Source organism: Stigmatopora argus, chromosome 13 (genome assembly GCF_051989625.1).
Source record: "Stigmatopora argus isolate UIUO_Sarg chromosome 13, RoL_Sarg_1.0, whole genome shotgun sequence".
Classification (NCBI taxonomy): domain Eukaryota; kingdom Metazoa; phylum Chordata; class Actinopteri; order Syngnathiformes; family Syngnathidae; genus Stigmatopora; species Stigmatopora argus.
The window spans coordinates 16,297,456-16,316,432 of record NC_135399.1 but is presented as its reverse complement, the minus strand read 5'-3'; the positions used below and the strand labels follow the sequence as shown (position 1 = coordinate 16,316,432).

General features: G+C 46.2%; 1 protein-coding gene across 1 annotated transcript; it reads left to right on the top strand.

Moving 5' to 3' along the window:
- The first annotated feature begins 71 nt into the window (after positions 1-71).
- hecw2a (HECT, C2 and WW domain containing E3 ubiquitin protein ligase 2a) lies at positions 72-17,209 on the top strand. Its single transcript, XM_077617542.1, has 30 exons — positions 72-519; positions 2,624-3,175; positions 5,148-5,255; positions 5,366-5,460; positions 5,524-5,590; positions 6,374-6,543; positions 6,619-6,758; positions 6,858-6,958; positions 7,238-8,073; positions 8,691-8,991; positions 9,092-9,184; positions 9,316-9,466; positions 9,574-9,677; positions 9,893-10,017; positions 10,259-10,444; positions 11,025-11,159; positions 11,376-11,484; positions 11,564-11,660; positions 11,734-11,817; positions 12,332-12,417; positions 12,500-12,620; positions 12,849-12,962; positions 13,469-13,621; positions 13,681-13,779; positions 14,182-14,311; positions 14,376-14,522; positions 14,609-14,723; positions 15,475-15,560; positions 16,175-16,287; positions 16,657-17,209. The coding sequence occupies exons 2-30, from the start codon at positions 2,797-2,799 to the stop codon at positions 16,766-16,768; spliced, it is 4,557 nt and encodes a 1,518-aa protein (XP_077473668.1). The 5' UTR covers positions 72-519; positions 2,624-2,796; the 3' UTR covers positions 16,769-17,209.
- The last annotated feature ends 1,768 nt before the right edge of the window (positions 17,210-18,977 follow it).

Sequence of the window (18,977 nt, the reverse complement as noted above, 5' to 3'; positions counted from 1 at the left end):
CAGGGGGCGCTATTGTGTTGCCAATCACGCTTCAATCGTGCTCTGCGGCAAGCACCGGTTTTTTTTTCATAGTGGTGCACAGGAACCCCTGAAGACGTCATGTGGCTACTAAAAAAACGCTGTCTGGTTCCCATGCATGCATGTTCATGGTAGAACTTCTGCCAGGCTGCAGTAAGGAGGACCCACAACGCCATCCTCAGGCTTATTTTGTGTATAATTTTTCTTTTTTTTTTTTTGAAGGGAGGCTGCTATCCAGGACCACCGTGCATCCATCCTGTCATTCATCCATCCATCCATCCCCGCTCTACGTGACTCGCCCCCGGCCGCTGGTGGCTCTGCGTGCGGCTGTGGGAGGGGCCCACCGCCACCGCCACCGCGGCTGCACCCCGCCCGTCTCGCCTCATTTGGACTGCGGGGATAACGAGCTGCGAGGAGGGAAGACGAACCGGCGCCATCCTCTCCTCCTCCTCCTCATCCTCCCTCGGACTCCTTTTTTTTTTCCTCGCCTCTGCGTCAAAGGTAAGCGCGACGGCTTCTCGCCGCGTCGTCCGCGTTGGCACGCGTGCCTCTCCTGGGAAGGCGCCGCCGGAGCGTGGAAGGGAAGGGGAAAAAATGACGTAGGGAATTCCCACAGTAATCCAATAGCCACGCATGCATATGCGTCCATGTATGCACGCGGCGTATCCGAGACCCTCGCCGATGGGAAACCCATTCGAGTTGTCCGGAAGCCATCGTGGTGGAAGATGGATCTCGTATTTGCAGACGCATATTGGCTTCGGGGTCTTGCATAAGTAGAACTGTGGTCACGAGAAATGATTTTGCGTGTGTATCGATGTGTGTGTGTGGTAAGGTAAACAAAGATGGCAGGGTTCGCCAACCTGTGGATGAGCTCCCGTCCAAGTAGTATCGGAAAAGTGAGGCCTTGACTGTCCGAATTATTTCGCGGGGATGGCGTCAAGAGGCTGCACCTTGATTTATGAGCGCTCCGCCGAGTCTATCGATTTGGGATATTCTGCGTCGTGGTGTCCAAATTGGAGTTGAAGAGTGACTTTTACAGACGTGGAGGTCAAGGGATTCCCGTGGAAGACACGGGATTGGGATTTTGGATAAGGATATATTTTCGAGTGTTTGTGTTTGGAAATTTGGGGCCTGGTGAACTCCATTGATGGGTTTTTTGTGGTGAGTGTTGTGCTCTTGTGATTTTTTCCCCTGATTTTTTTCACTTCTGGCAGAAAATATGCACACTCTAACAGACTAGCAAACACTTGCATACGTCGTCGTCGCACCCCAAAAAACAAACAAACAACTGAGAAATGCAGAGTTGAAGTCAGCGTAGAATTTTTGCACAGAAAGCGTCTGACTGGCGGATTTCCACGGCAGCTGGCGACGGCGCCGCGCAAAAAAACATTGCTCTGCAAAGTTGTACTCCTCTTCATCTTTCCTTCGTCCCTCCCCCCAAATGTACTCTTTATACATGACCCCTATGGCCCCCAAAGTGGTCGTTGTGCTATACACTAAAGTGCTGCAGTCACCTCCACCAGGGCACAGAAGGCTTTCTCGTCTTCACACACACACACACACACACACACACACACACACACACACACACACACACACACACACACACACACACACACACACACACACACACACACACGGCAGATGGTCAGCAGTAAGGCGCTGTGGTGCAATTAATTAACATTTCAATCAGTACGGCGTAAGAGCATTTAGGGTCTCAAAATAGGGGTTCAAACCCATGGGTTTTGAAATTTAGGTGAGGCAAATGTTAGCGCCAGGGCTTTAAAGTTTGATTTAGGCAGGGTTGGGGTTTCATGGAAGGTTTTTTCATGTTTTGTTGACGTTGCTGGATGGGTGTGTTTTAGCAAACAGGAAACAATACTCCCACACGGATGTGTAAAAACACGGGGTTTAAATACACAGACACGGGTTGATGACAATCATAAACACCTGGGTCACACAAGGGTTAGGTGTCTAAATTTTGAGTTTTAAGCAAGGTCAACGTTTAACATGAAGGTTTCAAAACAATTTTTAGGGTTGTACATTTGGGTTCAAATCCAGTGTAGAGTTTCAATCATGGTTTTCAATTAGTGTGGGTTTGATGTCAGTGTTTTGGTTAGTTACACAGCCTGAAAGATTTGTATTTTGGGAAATTGTTGCTACTTATTGCGGTCACTCCTAATATAGAGCACTCGTACAATGCGTAATTACTTTTTTTTACAGTATATGATACTGTGAGCATGCCTATGATTCTGATGCACATGAATAATCTTGCCCTTACATGGTCCCAATCATGACTGTTCCCAGGTGTCAGATGAGTGCGTATTCTCATGATGGCAGGGAAGTTATTTTTAGATGCTTATAACAATCAGCCCCTCCTGTCATCTTCTCCGAATCAATCCGTAATCCGCCGTTAGGTCAAAAGTAATGGAATGGAGATTAAACGTAACGTGGAAAGGATCCAAATGGAGTGTGTTGGGTAAGCGTTGCTGCTGTTGTCGTTCTGGCATGGCGAAGGCAAATAAAAAGCAACTACGTGACCGTCGGAGATTGCTTGAGATTGGTTGCCGCGACTCAACGCAACTAAATGAGCTCTCGTTTGCAGGTGGTGACCGAAAAAGGGTTTGAATGCCGTGGATGGAACAGAAACGCTGGTGCAATGGGGCACACCGAGAAGTGTTATCCAAACTTAAGCCACGTTAAACCCGCTTAAACCTGCAGGGAAAAACAAATCTTTCTCGCTAAACGGGCACCTCCAATCCAAGACAAGAGCTGAAGATGCGTCCGTCCCTGGCCACCGCCGTCCTCCCGGCCCGGACCCGCACCCACAACGCGCCCAATTTGGCAGTGGGGGGCCGCGAGCACCTCTCGGCCCCCCGCAGGCGCAGCCCTAATCTGCGCCACACCCTGAGCCCGGAGAACCTCCGCAGTCTGGCGGAGAGGGGCGGGGCCTCCGTGGACGCCATTTCCATGGTGAGCGGTCCGGTGAGCTTGCCCCGCGCCAACAGCGACACCGACCTGGTCACCTCGCAGAGTCGGTCTTCGCTGACCGCCTCCACGCTGGACTTTACGCTCAACCGGGGCCAGACGCTCGTCATATCTTGGGACATCAAGGAGGAAGTGGACGCCACCGACTGGATTGGACTCTACCATATAGGTAAGAAGGGATGGGGGGGCGGGGTGATGTAATATTTGGGTAACAGAGGATAGACACCCCTCCGAAATAGCTCATTACAACAGAAAATGAAGATGAAAAAATGTAGCGTCATTCTTCCTTGGTGATTTTCAGATATTAAGATAATTAAGACAGGTTTTAAAGAATGGAAAATTCTTTTTTAATCATTTCTACACATTGAATTGAATTGAATGTCATTATACAAGTAGAATGAGATTTAAAGTTTTCACCACAAAGTGCACAAACGGACAAATAAATAATCAATACGTCATAAATAAGTTGTCACAACAGAAATAAAAGTAGGGAACTGCACAAATACAAATAATAAACAAATAGCTTGTCAACATAATAAATAAGAAGTCAACATAATAAGTATAAGTAGTCAAGATAATAAATAAGAGTTAGTCATCATAATGAATAAGTAGTCAACATAATAAATAAGTAGTAGTCAACAAAATAAATAAGTAGTAGTCAACATAATAAATAAGTAGTAGTCAAGATGATAAATAAGAATTAGTCAACATGATAAATTAGTAGTCAACAAAATAAATAAGTAGTAGTCAACATAATAAGTAGTCAACATAATTAATAAGTCGTCAACATAATTAATAAGTAGTCAACATAATTAATAGGTAGTCAACGTAATAAGTAAGTAGTCAAGATAATAAATAAGAAGTAGTCAACAAAATAAATAAGTAGTAGTCACCATAATAAGTAAGTAGTCAACATAATAAGTAAGTAGTCAACATAATAAGTAAGTAGTCAACATAATAAGTAAGTAGTCAACATAATAAGTAAGTAGTCAACATAATAAGTAAGTAGTCAAGATAATAGAGAGTTAGTCCACATAATAAATAAGTAGTCAACATAATGAATAAGTAGTCAATATAATCAATAAGTAGTAGTCAACATAATAAATTAGTAGTCAACAAAATAAATAAGTAGTAGTCAACATAATAAGTAAGTAGTCAAGATAATAAATAAGAAGTAGTCAACATAATAAGTAAGTAGTCAAGATAATAAATAAGAAGTAGTCAACATAATAAATAAGTAGTAGTGAAATGCATTCTGGTGTCCCGCAAAAGTATGGCTGATACTTTTTCCCACTTTGAAGAATTTGGGGCTAGAATATAGGTCATACGGAACCGAATACGTAACTTTAAGTTTCACCTAATAATCGACAAAAAGAAGATATTAGAACACAAATACATTGACGTGATGCCAACTGGACAAACGTGATCCCACAGAGAATTCTGCTTGCTGGGAGAAACAAGCGAATGCTGATCAAGGCTATCGGGCTCTCCATCTCTCTGACGGGGATGAAAAGTAATACTGGAGTAATAGTGTCCAACAGGCACATTTCTTATCAAGAGTCTTTGCTCCACTTCAAAAGTTTTGGAACATGGAAACCCATCACTTTTGCTGGATCAGAAACGCACCTCAGAAGATAGTTTTATTTTGTTTTTTGGCTTTTGAGCTTGTATTTCTCCATTCTGGTGCAACCCACACCCAAACCTTGAAGTTGTCTAAGGGTGAAAAACAGGAGGTGGCATCCAGGTGGCTTGATATTGATCGTATGAATGCAGGACTTGATTACAGACGCCAAGGTCTTAACACCCTTAGTGGCTTCCTTGACTAAGCTGACATTCAATGATGCCATCATTGATCTGCGCATTAACCAGGTCAGCAAGTTCGTCCCTCGCTGTGATTTGAGCACATCGGCAAGACAGAAAATGCACATCATTATAACATGCATAAAAAAATATCTGGCAAAAAACAATGTAGACAAGTACTATATTGAAAAAAAGAGGGGGGGAAACCAGGACCTGGAGTTCTTCCTTTACCATGTTGTCATTTGTGTGTGTGGGTTTCTTACATTTGACCATTCCAGGAATACCAGCATGTGAGGGTCTTATATTGGTCTCAAATCGCATTCATTTCTACTGTCCTTCAGATGAAACCAGTCCGTCCAACGTGTGGGACTGTAAGAACCGAGGGGTGAACGGGACTCAAAAGGGTCAGATCGTTTGGAGGCTGGAAGCCGGGCCATACTTTATGGAACGTGAGTAGCTTTATCCTCAGTAGAACCCTCCACAAAAGCAGAAAAAAAGCTTCAAAGCCCATTTGTAACCGCTCGCATCATGAATTCCTTCCTAAAACCTTTTCCCGCAGCTGAAACCAAGATCTGTTTCAAGTACTACCACGGCGTGAGCGGTGCCCTGAGAGCAACAACCCCTTGTATCACCGTGAAGAATACAGCTGTCCTGGTGGGTGACGTACCCACCCGCCAAGCGATTGGCAAAATCGTGAATATTGCCTTTTTATTTTAGGTCGAGGGTCTTGCAGAGCAGGTGGGCATCGAGCATCCTCGGAAACTCATAAGCTTTACTTTGACGGGTGAGTAGATGCATAGAATATGGTGGGACACCCGTGTACAGAAATGCTCTAAAACAGGGGTGTCAAACTCGGGTTGGTTCGCGGGGTGCATTAACGTCAACTCCATTTCATGTGGGCCGGATGTAATATTTAGATTTTTTTAAATTGGATTAAAAGCCCTAAATAGTCCATTTTTATAGATCTAAAACAATGTTTATTTGAGCTTTTTTTTTCTTTGTAATGGAACATTTCTTTTAATCATCTTTCATTTCAAATGGAAACTTTTTTTTTTAATTATGTTCAATATTAAAGTGGAAAACGGAAAATATCTATATATTTATTTTTAGGTTTTACAAAATGCTTTTTGAACTAAAAACACAAAAGAAAAAAAACATTGGATTAAAAAAATTAAATGATTGATTTTAAATAGGGGAAAATCAGGAAATATAATGTACATCTATCATCATTTGAATTTGATCCTAAAATAGAAACTTGTGATTTACTTTCTCGGGCCGCACAAAATGAGGCGGCGGGCCAGATTTGGCCCCCAGGCCGGCACTTTGACACCTGTGCTCTAAAATCTGGGTATCAAATTCTATCCATTTTGACTGATAGTTCTGGAAACCCAGGTTGATCACAAAAGTCACAAACATCTGATTTTGGGGGGGAAATGATAGCATTTAATTCCATACGTGGAGTTTAAATGTGCTACAAAGTGACCGTCAGGCCGAACAACCAAACAAGCCTGATCGGACTCCCTGACGGGCCATTTTTGTCCCTGAAGCGCTCCTTGTGTGTTTGCAGATCTTCGTGCAACGGGCCTGAAAAAGGGCATGTTTTTCCATCCGGATCCGTACCTGAAAATGTCCATTCACCCTGGGAAGAGGAGCGTCTTCCCGGTCTTCAGCCACCACGGGCAGGAACGCCGCTCGGCCATCATTGCCAACACCGTCAATCCGGTTTGGCACGGAGAGGTCACTACCATATCCTGGTTAAAACTTGAACCCCACCCTCCGGTCTTAATCGTAGCCCTCCGCGTCCTCCTCCAGAAATATACTTTTGTCGCGCTGATGACGGACATCTTGTACATTGAGGTGAAGGACAAATTCGCTAAAAGTCGACCCATCATCAAGCGCTTCCTGGGGCAGTTGACCATCCCTGTGCAGCGCCTCATTGAGAAAATACCAGGGTAGGTCACCACCCACATTTATATGTACGTGGGTTTTGGGCGTACTGTACCACAAAGTTATAATGGTCGCCAACAACTGTGTATTTTGCTTTTTCTCAGAGTCCAGCCTGTAACTTTTCCCCTGTGCCGACGCTTACCCACGGAACACGTCAGTGGACAGCTGCAGTTCAAAGTGGAACTCACCTCCACTGGACCTGACGGTAAGAATTGGGGATCAAGACCCAAAGGACAGAAAATAGTCCAGTATGGCTTCTCTACCCCAAAAGGTCCCGAGGCGTGTTGCGCTTTAGCTCTGCCAAAAGCCAAGTGCTGAATAAGAATCGGGGTCCGGGAAGTATCTTGATTGGGTCATTCTGGACTGAGAAACCGCATCTACATGTCAGGGAGGAGCTAAATGTAGTCTTCTTTGTTCCTAGAAGTTTTTGTTTAATGTGTATATGACAATCCTGAAGTTCCTCTAAGATCTTCTTCCTGGTCAGGTGCCTCTCCAGATTCCATCATTGGCCTTTCCACTTTCAACGGAGCTCCGGGGACGCCGTCGGATGACGAGGATCTTCCTCATCACCTCCCGGGCATGGTTTCTGCAGGGCCCTCCCCTACTGGATCGCAGGGTTCTCAAGGTATCTGGGAAGGCGGTGCGACGGCGGGGGCCACGGCGGCGATGGCCTACCCGGAAAAGGAGCTGCTGCTCATGGGATCCCGGGCGAGGTTTTTGGAGGGCCACGAATTGCTTCAGAGGTCGCTGAGCGAAGGCCTGGATGCTATCGAGGCCCCCAAGGGTCCCGGGGAAAGACCGTTGGGCGCCGCCTCTCCCAAACTTCGCTCCAGCTTCCCCACGCACACGCGGCTGAGCGCCATGTTGCACATCGACTCCGACGAGGACGACGAGAGGTCCGGCTTTTCCGAAATGGGCCCCGTGCCGCCGTCCCCGTTGCTCCATAACGGGAACCCCCCGGACATCGGCGGTCCGTATGAAGACGGGCCGTCTCCTGGGCCGCAGCTGGTTGAGGAGAAGATTGAGGAGGAGGAAGAGGAGGAGGGTGCAACGGGCGAGGCGGTCCAGGGACCCCCGGCGGGCCAGCCGGGTCATGAACAGGATGAAGTCCTGGACGCCGAAGTCTTCTCCGAGGCGGAGGAAGCACCGTTCGCGGAGACCGTTTCCCACACTTCGCCGGAGGGTGGAGAGCCCCCCGAGGTGGGAAGAGGAACGGCTGAGGAACCTTCTTCAGAGGTGGACACGTGTTCCATGGCTACGGCACAGCAGACGGTCGTGTCTTCGTCGGATAGTTGTCCAATCACGTTGACCACGGCCATGGTGAGTTCATGCTTGTTTTATGCGATATTGTTCACACACATTAGATGCTTTTCAATTGTAGGAAGTACCACAATGTAGTAAGTACTTCATTACCATAGTTACATACATTTATCAACTGTAAAGAAAGAAGAGAAAAGTAAACTGTGTTACGATCTGTCCTATGGAATTTTGTAGCCAGGAGATTTATGACCATAACATTTTGTGTGTCGTGGTCAAAGTTGAGGTCACATTTATTTGAGTACCTCTCATGACAGTGTTATAGGACTGTCATAATCATGACATAAATATTATTAGTAAACACTTTTGTTGCAAATTTGACATTGTTCTTAATTGCTTTTGGCTACGATTTGGGTTATGACACTAACGACATCTGTCATAAGCATTCGTTCATGTTCGCGACAGGTGTCATGTCACGAGTATGTTATTATGACAGGGGTCATGTCATGATTATTATATCATGACAGGTGTCGTAAGCATTCGTTCACGATAATGACGGGGTGTCGCGTCGCGATCACGACACTCTTTTGACGCCGGCACACGAAACATTCAAATAAAGTGTTAGCGAATGTATTTTTAGATGGCCTAGATAATATTTTCCCGTTTTGATCATCTCCTAGGAGGCGGAGGAAGGGGCCGACGCCGCCATCGATCCGGGGGGAGATGCCATTGCTGGAACCCCGCCGTCTAGTTCACCCGCCGAGCGCGAGGCTAGCGGCGGGCCAGTCGTTAGCTCGGAGGTGGAAGGAGAAGCGGCCTCGGCCTCGGCGCCGGAGTCCGAGGAGATTGCGGTCAGGAGACCGAGTCTGCAACGCACGGGCAGCGCGTCCGAAGAGCCCGACGGGAACGAAGCCAAGCCGCCGGAGGAGACGGGCTCGGCGGATTCCGAGCAAGTTACCACGGAAACAGATGGAGAGGAAGGTATGGCGAGATCTGGTCACTAAAGTCAAACTAAACGCGGTAGCACGGAACTTTAGGTCAAATATGTCGGGGACAATTGTTGTTGTTTTTCCGGTATCAGGTACTCCTGTCAACGGGCATCCCGTACGGTCGCTTCCGTCTGTTCGACATGATATTCACCGTTACCAGCGAGTGGATGAGGCTTTGCCGCCTAGTGAGTCTTTATCTGGTTGTCAATTTTCAAAAATTAAAATCAAAGTAATAGTCTCTGCAGTGGCTGTCAATCCCGCGAAAACTCATTTCGGATCGCAGGTTAACACCGTTTTCCCTTTTGTGCCCTCTCAGACTGGGAGGCCCGGATCGACAGTCACGGCAGAATCTTCTTTGTGGATCACGTGAACAGGACCACCACGTGGCAGAGACCCACCGGACCCCCCGCGCCGCAGGGCTTGACCCGCTCTAACTCCATTCAGCAGATGGAGCAACTGAACCGCAGGTGACCGATGACAACGTTTACATGACGAGAATACTATTTGGCTCCATCCACCTTTAAAATAGCTAAAACGTCATGTTTTTGGTGACTCCATTTTCTTGGCCAATCAGATACCAGAGCATCAGGAGGACCATAACCAGCAGCGATCGAACCGAGGACGCCACGCCCGACCTGATCCCAGAACCCGAAGCCGAGCTGATGCCTCAGATTTCCGGTCGGTCGGTCGTAACGCGCCTATCGCGGGCAGATAGACGGATAGACACCCTGTGTACCAGTTTGCACTCATTTTGAAGGGAACTACACAGTCACCTCTAGAGCCAGCGCTTGTCGATGTGTCGGAATTGTTTTTGTACAAAATCTTGCAGTGGAGGAGGAGATTTTGTAAACTAATGCCATGTGGTATCTTCTTTTTCTTTTGATCTTTTTTAGAATACAGACGAGAAAGTGCGGCGGGTCACTTAAGCAGTCGATCTCGTCTCTCCCTGCTGCTCCAGTCCCCCAGCGCCAAGTTCCTGTGCAGTCCCGACTTCTTTACTGTGCTGCATTCTAACCCCGTCAGTGTCTTCTGCCGCTTCACTATTAGCGACCGCCACGCTACAAATACCGTCATTTGTGGATTTTCTTATGATTGACGTGCCCACCGGGGCGTTTCACGGGACAAAAAAGGTCCATTGTGGATCACGTGGAGTTCCCATAGAGAAGTTACAGAATTTGAGCGAATGCATTGTACACTTTTTGTGGCTTTAAAAATAGAATCCGACACGTTTGGCTTTGTCTCCTCTCTCCCTCGACCAGAGTGCCTACCGCATGTTTACGAGCAACACCTGCCTGAAGCACATGATCAGCAAGGTGCGGCGAGATGCTCACTACTTCGAGCGCTACCAGCATAACCGAGACCTGGTCACGTTCCTCAACATGTTCTCCAACAAGCAGCTGGAGCTTCCTCGTGGATGGGAAATGAAACACGACCATACTGGCAAGGTCAATCAATCCTTACTCCGCTTGACCTCCTTTGTTGCTTCGGTAGTGGATTTTGGAGGGGTTCATTCCGTCGGTCTCCTTTCTAGAAGGACAAATGCATTCTCTGTCAGGTTTGAGTCTGGAGATTTCTCGGTGGAAAGTTAAAATTTGTCTGCCAGTCAACGTGACCTTTCACTTTTAGTGTTTTGGTCCTGGCCGTCTTATAGTTTCATTATTGCTGCTTGTTTTCCCATCACCAATTGAACCGCATTCTCTATTGGGTTCTAGTCAAGAGGATTGAAGTCTGTGTAGTCAACCTCTACACACTAGAGGGGAATGTAGGTCAAAATTGTACTATGATCCCAAGCTTTACCAAAAGAGTTGCTAAAATGTAGTACCAGTTTTTGTCTGAAAGGATCTGTTTTGTAAAGGGTTAAAAAAAACTGTTTCTGGTACTCGGGCTTAGTGACAGATTCCCCAAAAACAAAAAAACAGAGTGCATCTAGTCTTGACAGGCTCGGTTTTTGGGATTGTGGGAGGCCAGCTCCAAATGAAGACGCGCCCTGAGCCCTAAAAGCTTGTTTCCGTCCCTCTCCTTCAGCCCTTCTTTGTGGACCACAACTGTCGCTCCACCACCTTCATCGACCCGCGGCTACCTCTACAGAGTTCTCGCTCCACCGGCTTGCTGGCCCACCGCCAGCACCTGAGCCGCCAGCGGAGCCACAGCGCCGGCGAGGTGAGAAACCGACCCGGCGACCGCACGCCACCGCAGTAACGCAGTAACGTCACCGCATCGCAAAAGGGAGCGCGGCCAGGTCGCGTCCGCTCAATGGCTCCGTCCGTCTCCCTTCCTTTGGATCTCCCCCAAATTTTAACGAGCACTTCCCTCGATGAAAACAAAATGTACGAACCGGGATGCCGTCTGAAACTCCAACACCTTCCTTTGACTCAGGTGGCCGACGAGTCCCGGCAGAGCAATTCGTCCGCCGTTCCCCGGCCTTCCAGCACCTTCAGCGGGTCCAGTCGCTCCAGCCAGTACCACGACCACGTGGTGCCCGTAGGTAAGTGTGCAAAAACAAAGACCACCTGGCTCGGATCAGCTAAAACGACACACCTTTCTGCACGATGCCTTCCGTCCAGCGTACAACGACAAGATTGTGGCTTTTCTGAGGCAGCCCAACGTCTTTGAGATACTCCAAGAGAGGCAACCGGAGCTCGCCAGGAACAACTCGCTCAAGTAGGACCTGCTGCTTCTTCAGAGCTAAGCTTGAATCCACTGGTGGACGCTTACGTCCATGTGATTGAAATAGGGAAAAGGTGCAGTTCATCCGCAGCGAAGGAGCCAATGGGCTCACACGTCTGTCCGGGGACGCCGACCTGGTCATGCTGCTCAGGTAAGTCCAAGCAAAGTGGGCGGGATTTGCATGAGGTGGGTTGAATGGTGGACAAGTGATATCAATCTAATTGGTCCTTTTTTTGGAGTATACTAGGTTTTTGATCTTTATTTTAACCCCTGAAATCATTTTTCAACTTCTTTCAATTGATTTCACCGCCCACGTAGTGGTTCAGTGGACGGACTTGGGTGTGGGCAGGCATGGGCTCGATTCCTGGGATGCAAGATGAATTGATTCTTACAACTTGTACACCAAAATCCACATACTTTATAACCCGTTTTTTCCATTTTCTCGACATGGCTACAGTCCAATGATGGTAGTCCGGCCTTATAATTGGTCATTAACTATTGAAATTAATAAGTACTACAATTGCGGCGAGGGTGCTAGAGCTAAGCCCAGCCAACAGCGAGTGTAACATTCGTAATCCAATTCAACGGAATGAAGAAAAAGTATCAAAATTCAGCGTCCAGGCAGTTTGTGCTTGCTTAATTGCTGGATTTCTTCACCAAAACAGCTTATTCGAAGAGGAGGTGATGTCTTACGTGCCGCCGTTGCTCCACCCGAATTACAGCCTCTCCTCGTCTCCTCAGAGTTCGCCCGGTAACAGAAGCCGAGCGTCACCCGGATACACGGCGGGCCTTTTTACCTTTGTCCGGTACGTCAATTCCGTTTTAAACTTTAGGCACCCAAAGAGCCAACGCTCGCGCTCCAGCGCCCTACAAGCGCGATTTTGAGGCTAAACTGAGGAACTTCTACCGGAAGCTGGAGACCAAAGGCTATGGACAAGGACCGGGGAAAGTCAAGTGGGTGGAAATGCTTTCATTCTACAGAACATCTTGAATATTCATTGTGTGGCTAACGCTCATAATTCACTTTTAATTACGACTCCCGTGACCTGGAAGGTCTGACTATTGATTTATTATGCTGCACGTAGCAATGATAATGAAAGGCAACAACGTTAGTGTGTGTGTGTGTGTGTGTGTGTGTGTGTGTGTGTGTGTGTGTGTGTGTGTGTGTGTGTGTGTGTGCAGGCTCATCATACGGCGGGACCACCTTCTGGAGGACGCCTTTAACCAAATCATGTGTTATTCTCGAAAAGACCTTCAGAGGAGCAAACTTTACGTCAGCTTCGTAGGCGAGGATGGGTGAGAAGAACAATTTTGCCTTTTCATGGGGCAATTATGATTTTTTATTTTTTATTATTACATTTATTGAAGGCTGAGGCCACATTTGGTAGGACTTTTATTGGAATGCAGACTCTATTTGACGTGCAATAGTTGGAGTAGTGCTGCCTGCACATTGCCGTGTAAATTAAAAAAAATAGATATGTATTATTTATATTTTGAATTGAAGGATCCCTTTTGCAAAAAGAAAATCAATGACCACATTTGCAGACTATAAAAAGAATCCACAATGAAAGGGGAAACATTTAGATATATATGTCACACTGGAGAATAAGTTGCATTTTTGGGGGCAGTTTTTTCATTTTGAAATAAATTGATTTTTTTTTTATGGAAACCAAGAACAAACTGTGAGTTAAGATAACATCAACTTAAAAAAAAATGTCCACTGTCGTAAGCAGTTCCCGCAACCGTGAGGTTCACGCAATTCTAACGACTTCTGACGACACAATTTTGTTTTTCTTGGGCAGGTTGGACTACAGCGGGCCTTCCCGGGAGTTCTTCTTCCTGGTGTCCCGGGAGCTTTTCAACCCTTACTACGGCCTCTTCGAATATTCCGCCAACGACACCTACACGGTCCAAATCAGCCCCATGTCCGCTTTTGTGGACAATCACCACGAATGGTGAGGCCTTTCTCTCGGGCTCGCTTTGGCCCGGTGGTGACACCCGTGCTTTGCGCTAGGTTTCGTTTCAGCGGCCGCATTCTGGGACTGGCTCTGGTTCATCAGTATTTGCTGGACGCCTTCTTCACCCGCCCCTTCTACAAGGGGCTGCTGCGCATGTAAGTCCCCGCCGTCATCGGGAAATTTTAGCTTACGTAGGGGTTATTTTTAGACGTGGGGAAATGGAGATTTGGGGTTGTCCTGGTCCAGGGGTGGCAAACAAGTTAGACACAAAGAGCCAAAATGGATTGGATGTCTATCGTCGACACTGACAGCCTATGACTTAACACTTAAAAAAAAAAAACGATTTCAAACCTCAATACCCGATTTGATCTGCAGTTTAAGAAAAGAAAGTGGAAGATTTTGGGAAGGACTGACTTTGATTTTTCTCAAACCAGCCCTTTGGAGAGAAAAAAAAAAAGTTGGAACGGCGATGATCTAGATCAAAGCGCACGGAATTACGATTAGATTAGATGAGTTTAGTTTTTGGGGGGTTTTATCATATTATACGCTTCATGCAGACCGTGCGATCTGAGCGATCTGGAGTTCCTGGACGAGGAGTTCCACCAGAGCCTGCAGTGGATGAAAGACAACGACATCGAGGACATGCTGGACCTCACGTTCACCGTCAACGAGGAGGTCTTCGGACAGGTAAAGACTCGAGTCTCTGGAGACACGGCGCCCAGTACGCGTCACCGTTTGCCTGACCCGGCAGATCACCGAGAGAGAGCTGAAGCCGGGCGGGGCCGCCATCCCCGTGTCGGAGAAGAACAAGAAGGAGTACATCGAGCGGATGGTCAAGTGGCGCATCGAGAGGGGCGTGGCCCAGCAGACCGAAAGCCTGGTGCGAGGCTTCTACGAGGTAACACGCAAGTTGATTTTTTGGGGACTGGGGACCTTCTCACTTGGCGTTTACACACAATTGGGCGTTTTCGCCCAACCTTTCAGGTGGTGGACGTGCGGCTGGTGTCGGTCTTCGACGCCAGGGAGCTGGAGCTGGTGATTGCCGGCACCGCCGAGATCGACTTGGCGGACTGGAGGAACAACACCGAGTACAGAGGAGGTCGGTACCAAAGAGACTTTAATCATGCTTTGGACAGACAGCGTTACCTTTAAGAATTCATTTTAAAAAGACAAACGGAATTTGCATTATCAAAATACACTATGCATGTAATGATGCGGTGTATTGAAAACTAATTGCTTGAAATCATCCGCCCCAAAAAATAACTTTTTTAGCAAATAATAATAATAAATATATTTTTATTTTTTTTAATTTTTATTATTTTTATAATTATTTTTTTAATTTTTTTTATTGTTATTATTTTTATTATTTTTATTTTTTTATTGTTATTATTTTTATGATTTTATTTTGTAACGAACGCATATTATCTCACCACGAGAGTTATAAAATAGAAACGTATGCGTTGTTTGGTTTTGTAAATGAGACCCCGAGTTATGTTTGGTGAAATAAATGCATGTGGGAAAATACTACGAAACTAAATTTAACGGCATAAACGCAAAAGTTAAAAGGAATGCAAGGAACATTGGCGTCCTCCGCGTGGCCAGGACGTCGGAAAGCACGATCTTTTAATAGAGGCAATCGACATAGAAGACAGCCATGAAAGATTAAACAGCGAGCGGGCGCCATTGACAAGTCGCCATTGACGATTAACGGGTAGAGCCAGGGAGTGAGAAACGTGGGAGAGACCGGTCTGGACTCGCGCTTCGTATTTGTTATTCCTCTGACTCATGCCTCTGCCATCATCCAAGCATCCTCCCAATAAAATCTGTCCCTCCCTCCATCCCTCCCTCAGGTTACCATGACAACCACATAGTGATACGTTGGTTCTGGGCAGCCGTGGAGAGGTTCAACAACGAGCAGAGGCTGCGACTACTGCAGGTAGATAGAGCACGTGGACCTGCACATGCGCCGGTGCTGCCCTCCTCGGGCTGCCACTAGTACTGTCATTTTTTAAAAACTTAAAAAACACACGTGCACACGCACACACGTTTTTGCTAGGACTTCTGCATTATAGATAGTGAAGGCCACACCGTGAGAACAAATGTTCAGGAGCGCATTACCATGTAAGAACGTTCAGTCCTTTTTCTCATGAGGAAATAGTCATATTAACCCTTTCAGGGACACTGCCACTAAATCGGACAGCTGTTCAAAAGTTGGTCTTTAAGACCTTTAAGCCAATACAAGACTTCACGATTAGCAATTATTATTGTACTTTTTTTTTTTACCCAACCTGTATAAAATAGTACACTGTTAGTCTAATACATTCATTTTCCGAACCACATGGTTCGCACGGGGTGCTGGAGCTGAATATTAAAAAGACAATTAATGGAATTAGAATGAAAAGACAAAATTAAAAAAAGATTGTGTGATCGGTACAATGTCGGTATGCACTGTGGCCGGATTTTGATATTGTGCAACACTAATCTCATAAATGAAACTGTGAAATTCAGTTTGTAAAAAAACAACTCACGTTTAATATCTCTTTTGTGTAGTTTGTGACCGGCACATCGAGTATTCCTTACGAGGGCTTCGCCTCGCTACGCGGAAGTAACGGGCCCCGCAGGTTCTGCGTGGAGAAGTGGGGGAAGATCACTTCCTTACCCAGGTAGGAACGATCGCACACTCGCACGAAAACACGATATCACAATGATACACAATATTAATAAATAAAAATAAAAGAGCTTTAGACATGACTGGCCAAAACAATGGATGGATTGATGTCTGCCGTGACCGGATCAGACCAGTCAAGTCTCCCATTTGAACCAAGACTGCTGACAATAATCATCACAGCAATCCTGTTTCACTGCCATTGACGGCAATAGGCGTCCAATCCAATTCGAGTGGATCCCGCTGCCTGGAAAAATTCCCTTTTTTTCCTAATTCAAAATTTAACAGGTCTCACGCAAAGACTATGAATTTGAAGTGTGTTTAAAAAAAAAAAAAAAAAAATATCTTCCACCCATTTGTTGACCAGGGCGCACACTTGCTTCAACCGACTGGACCTGCCGCCCTACCCATCCTTCTCCATGCTCTACGAGAAACTGGTGACGGCCGTGGAGGAGACCAGCACCTTCGGCCTGGAGTGAGGTGAAGTGAATTTTCAAAAAGCGCCACGGCGATAGTTCATATTTGCTTCGCCGAGCCACCGGACAAAAAACACGTGTGCTTTATGCCTTGAGTGAACTGCAATGAGTCGACCGGATTCACCGGTCGGTCCTCCTCCTCCTCTTCCTCCTCCTCCTCCTTCTCCTCCTTCCTGCACCTTAGAGAGAGACCGCGGAGAACTCTCTGGACCTCAAAACTGTGTCGCCCAATTCCTGCCACATTCACATTTTCCCCATCGCTCATTTTTAACGGCACAAAAGAATGCTTTTTAGACATTTGTGCTACGGGAAAAGGCTGAGGAAGGCACGGTTGGTTCCAGGCTGAATGTATTTTGTAACCCTCCTGTCATGTCGAAAACAGGATCCAAAGTGGCGCCACTCTTACCAAATAATATGAATATGGGTGGATGTGTATATGGTAAGATAAGAAGTACTTCTTTATTGATCCTCTGTATGCGCAAGTATAGAAAAACTATAGAATGTGTATACAAAGTACAACTAGAGAAGTTGTACTATACTAAATAATCATAATTTAGCTGAAAATGCTGGATGTTTCACGCCAGAAATTAATAAGGAAGTTTTACTTGAATTTCGGTCACCATACTTTGGCAGAAATCAATCCAAACAGAATTAGAAAAAAAGTCTCATTTCAAAATGCAGACATTTTGAAGTCAATTACAGGTGTTGTAAATCATTAGAAACTTTAAGGAAGGAATTATAACTGTTTTTACCCTCGGAGGGCATTCATTTGACTCACCGGCGGATTAATTACATCAATAAATTGCGGACTTATTGTTGCCTGTAGGTTCTGGAATTGCCAGCAGAGAGAGCCAGGCAATCCTAGTTCATTTTAAACTCGGAAATATGATTAAGTGCTTCAAAGCCAACCGGCATAGCAGGAGGGTTCATTTGGAATGATGCAATATCTGTATTTTAGTACTGACGTGATGAGTGATTTGTTTACGATGGAAAAATGAAGACGGTCGGTCAGTGCGGCCGCAAACGAACGGATACCCACGATGCTTTCGGCGCACTTTTCTAGTCACGTGGAATCCGCGGCTCGGATGTTTACCACCTCGACACGCCTCTCGGTTACCATAGAAATTCCCTCTTATCTAAACTGGTTCACCGTGTCGTGAGTCACGGCCAATCGCTGGCTTTGCAAAGACGGCTGACGCACAGGAAGACACGAATGTATTCCATTTTTGACTGAATGTACGTCTTACGACGAGAAAGCTCACGCGTGGAAACGTTCAAGTTGTCTTGAGCGTTTTCCACGTGTCAATGGGCCGTTTGTAGGATACCCCAAGGAAAACCAATGTAACCCAAAGGGATGAAAAATATTTTTATTTAAGTGTCTAAGCAAAGTTTTGAGCTAAACACAATCATTAGAGTCGTTTACAGTCCTGAAATGTACAATTTGTCCCTTTTAAAGCCAATTCCGCTTGCTATTGGCCCAATGAAGCAATATTATTCCAGCACATGAATCAGCCGGGCCCTCGGAATGACCAAAAACCTTTTAGCAAATCCCAAATGTTTGATTGTGGGGGTCCTTTGCCAGAACACGGACCCGTTCCAAAGTCTCAAAAACAAGCTAGAGCAAAAATCTGGTCTTTTACGCTAGGTGCAACGTTGTCGATGGATTTTCCCTATCCTACAAATTGCTTCAAAGGAATGTATCGAATCCATCGGTGAAGAATAACCGTAGAATTACTGGTTCAGGTGGGATGGTGTCACATGATTCTGCATCCAGAACAAAACCCACCGAATTACTTTGTACTTGATGTGGGACTCATCCATCTCACTACTTTTTGCCTTGGCAGCATGAGATAAAAGCAGACTGTTGAGTACACCACTAAACTTTTCACGCCATGTCACTCTTCAAATGGTTTTTTTTTGTTTATATGGGGGTGCATGCAAAACCAAACTTTACTGTACAAACAAGTGTCGTGGCGCCAGATCGGCCGAGGCTAGAGTAGCGCTCCGTGACGGCCGGGAGTCGCCATGGCAACACTTTTATATGGCATCGTGCATGCGAGTGGTCCTCGGTAAGCTCCGTGAGCTGCGCCAGGGGGGCCGTGAAACCTGTGACCACGGCGTGGTGTTCTCGCTTGATATTTGCATGCTCAACTATTGCAAGACACTGGCAGTCCTTGCTAGCTTTTCCTGCATGAGGATATTGTTATCAGAA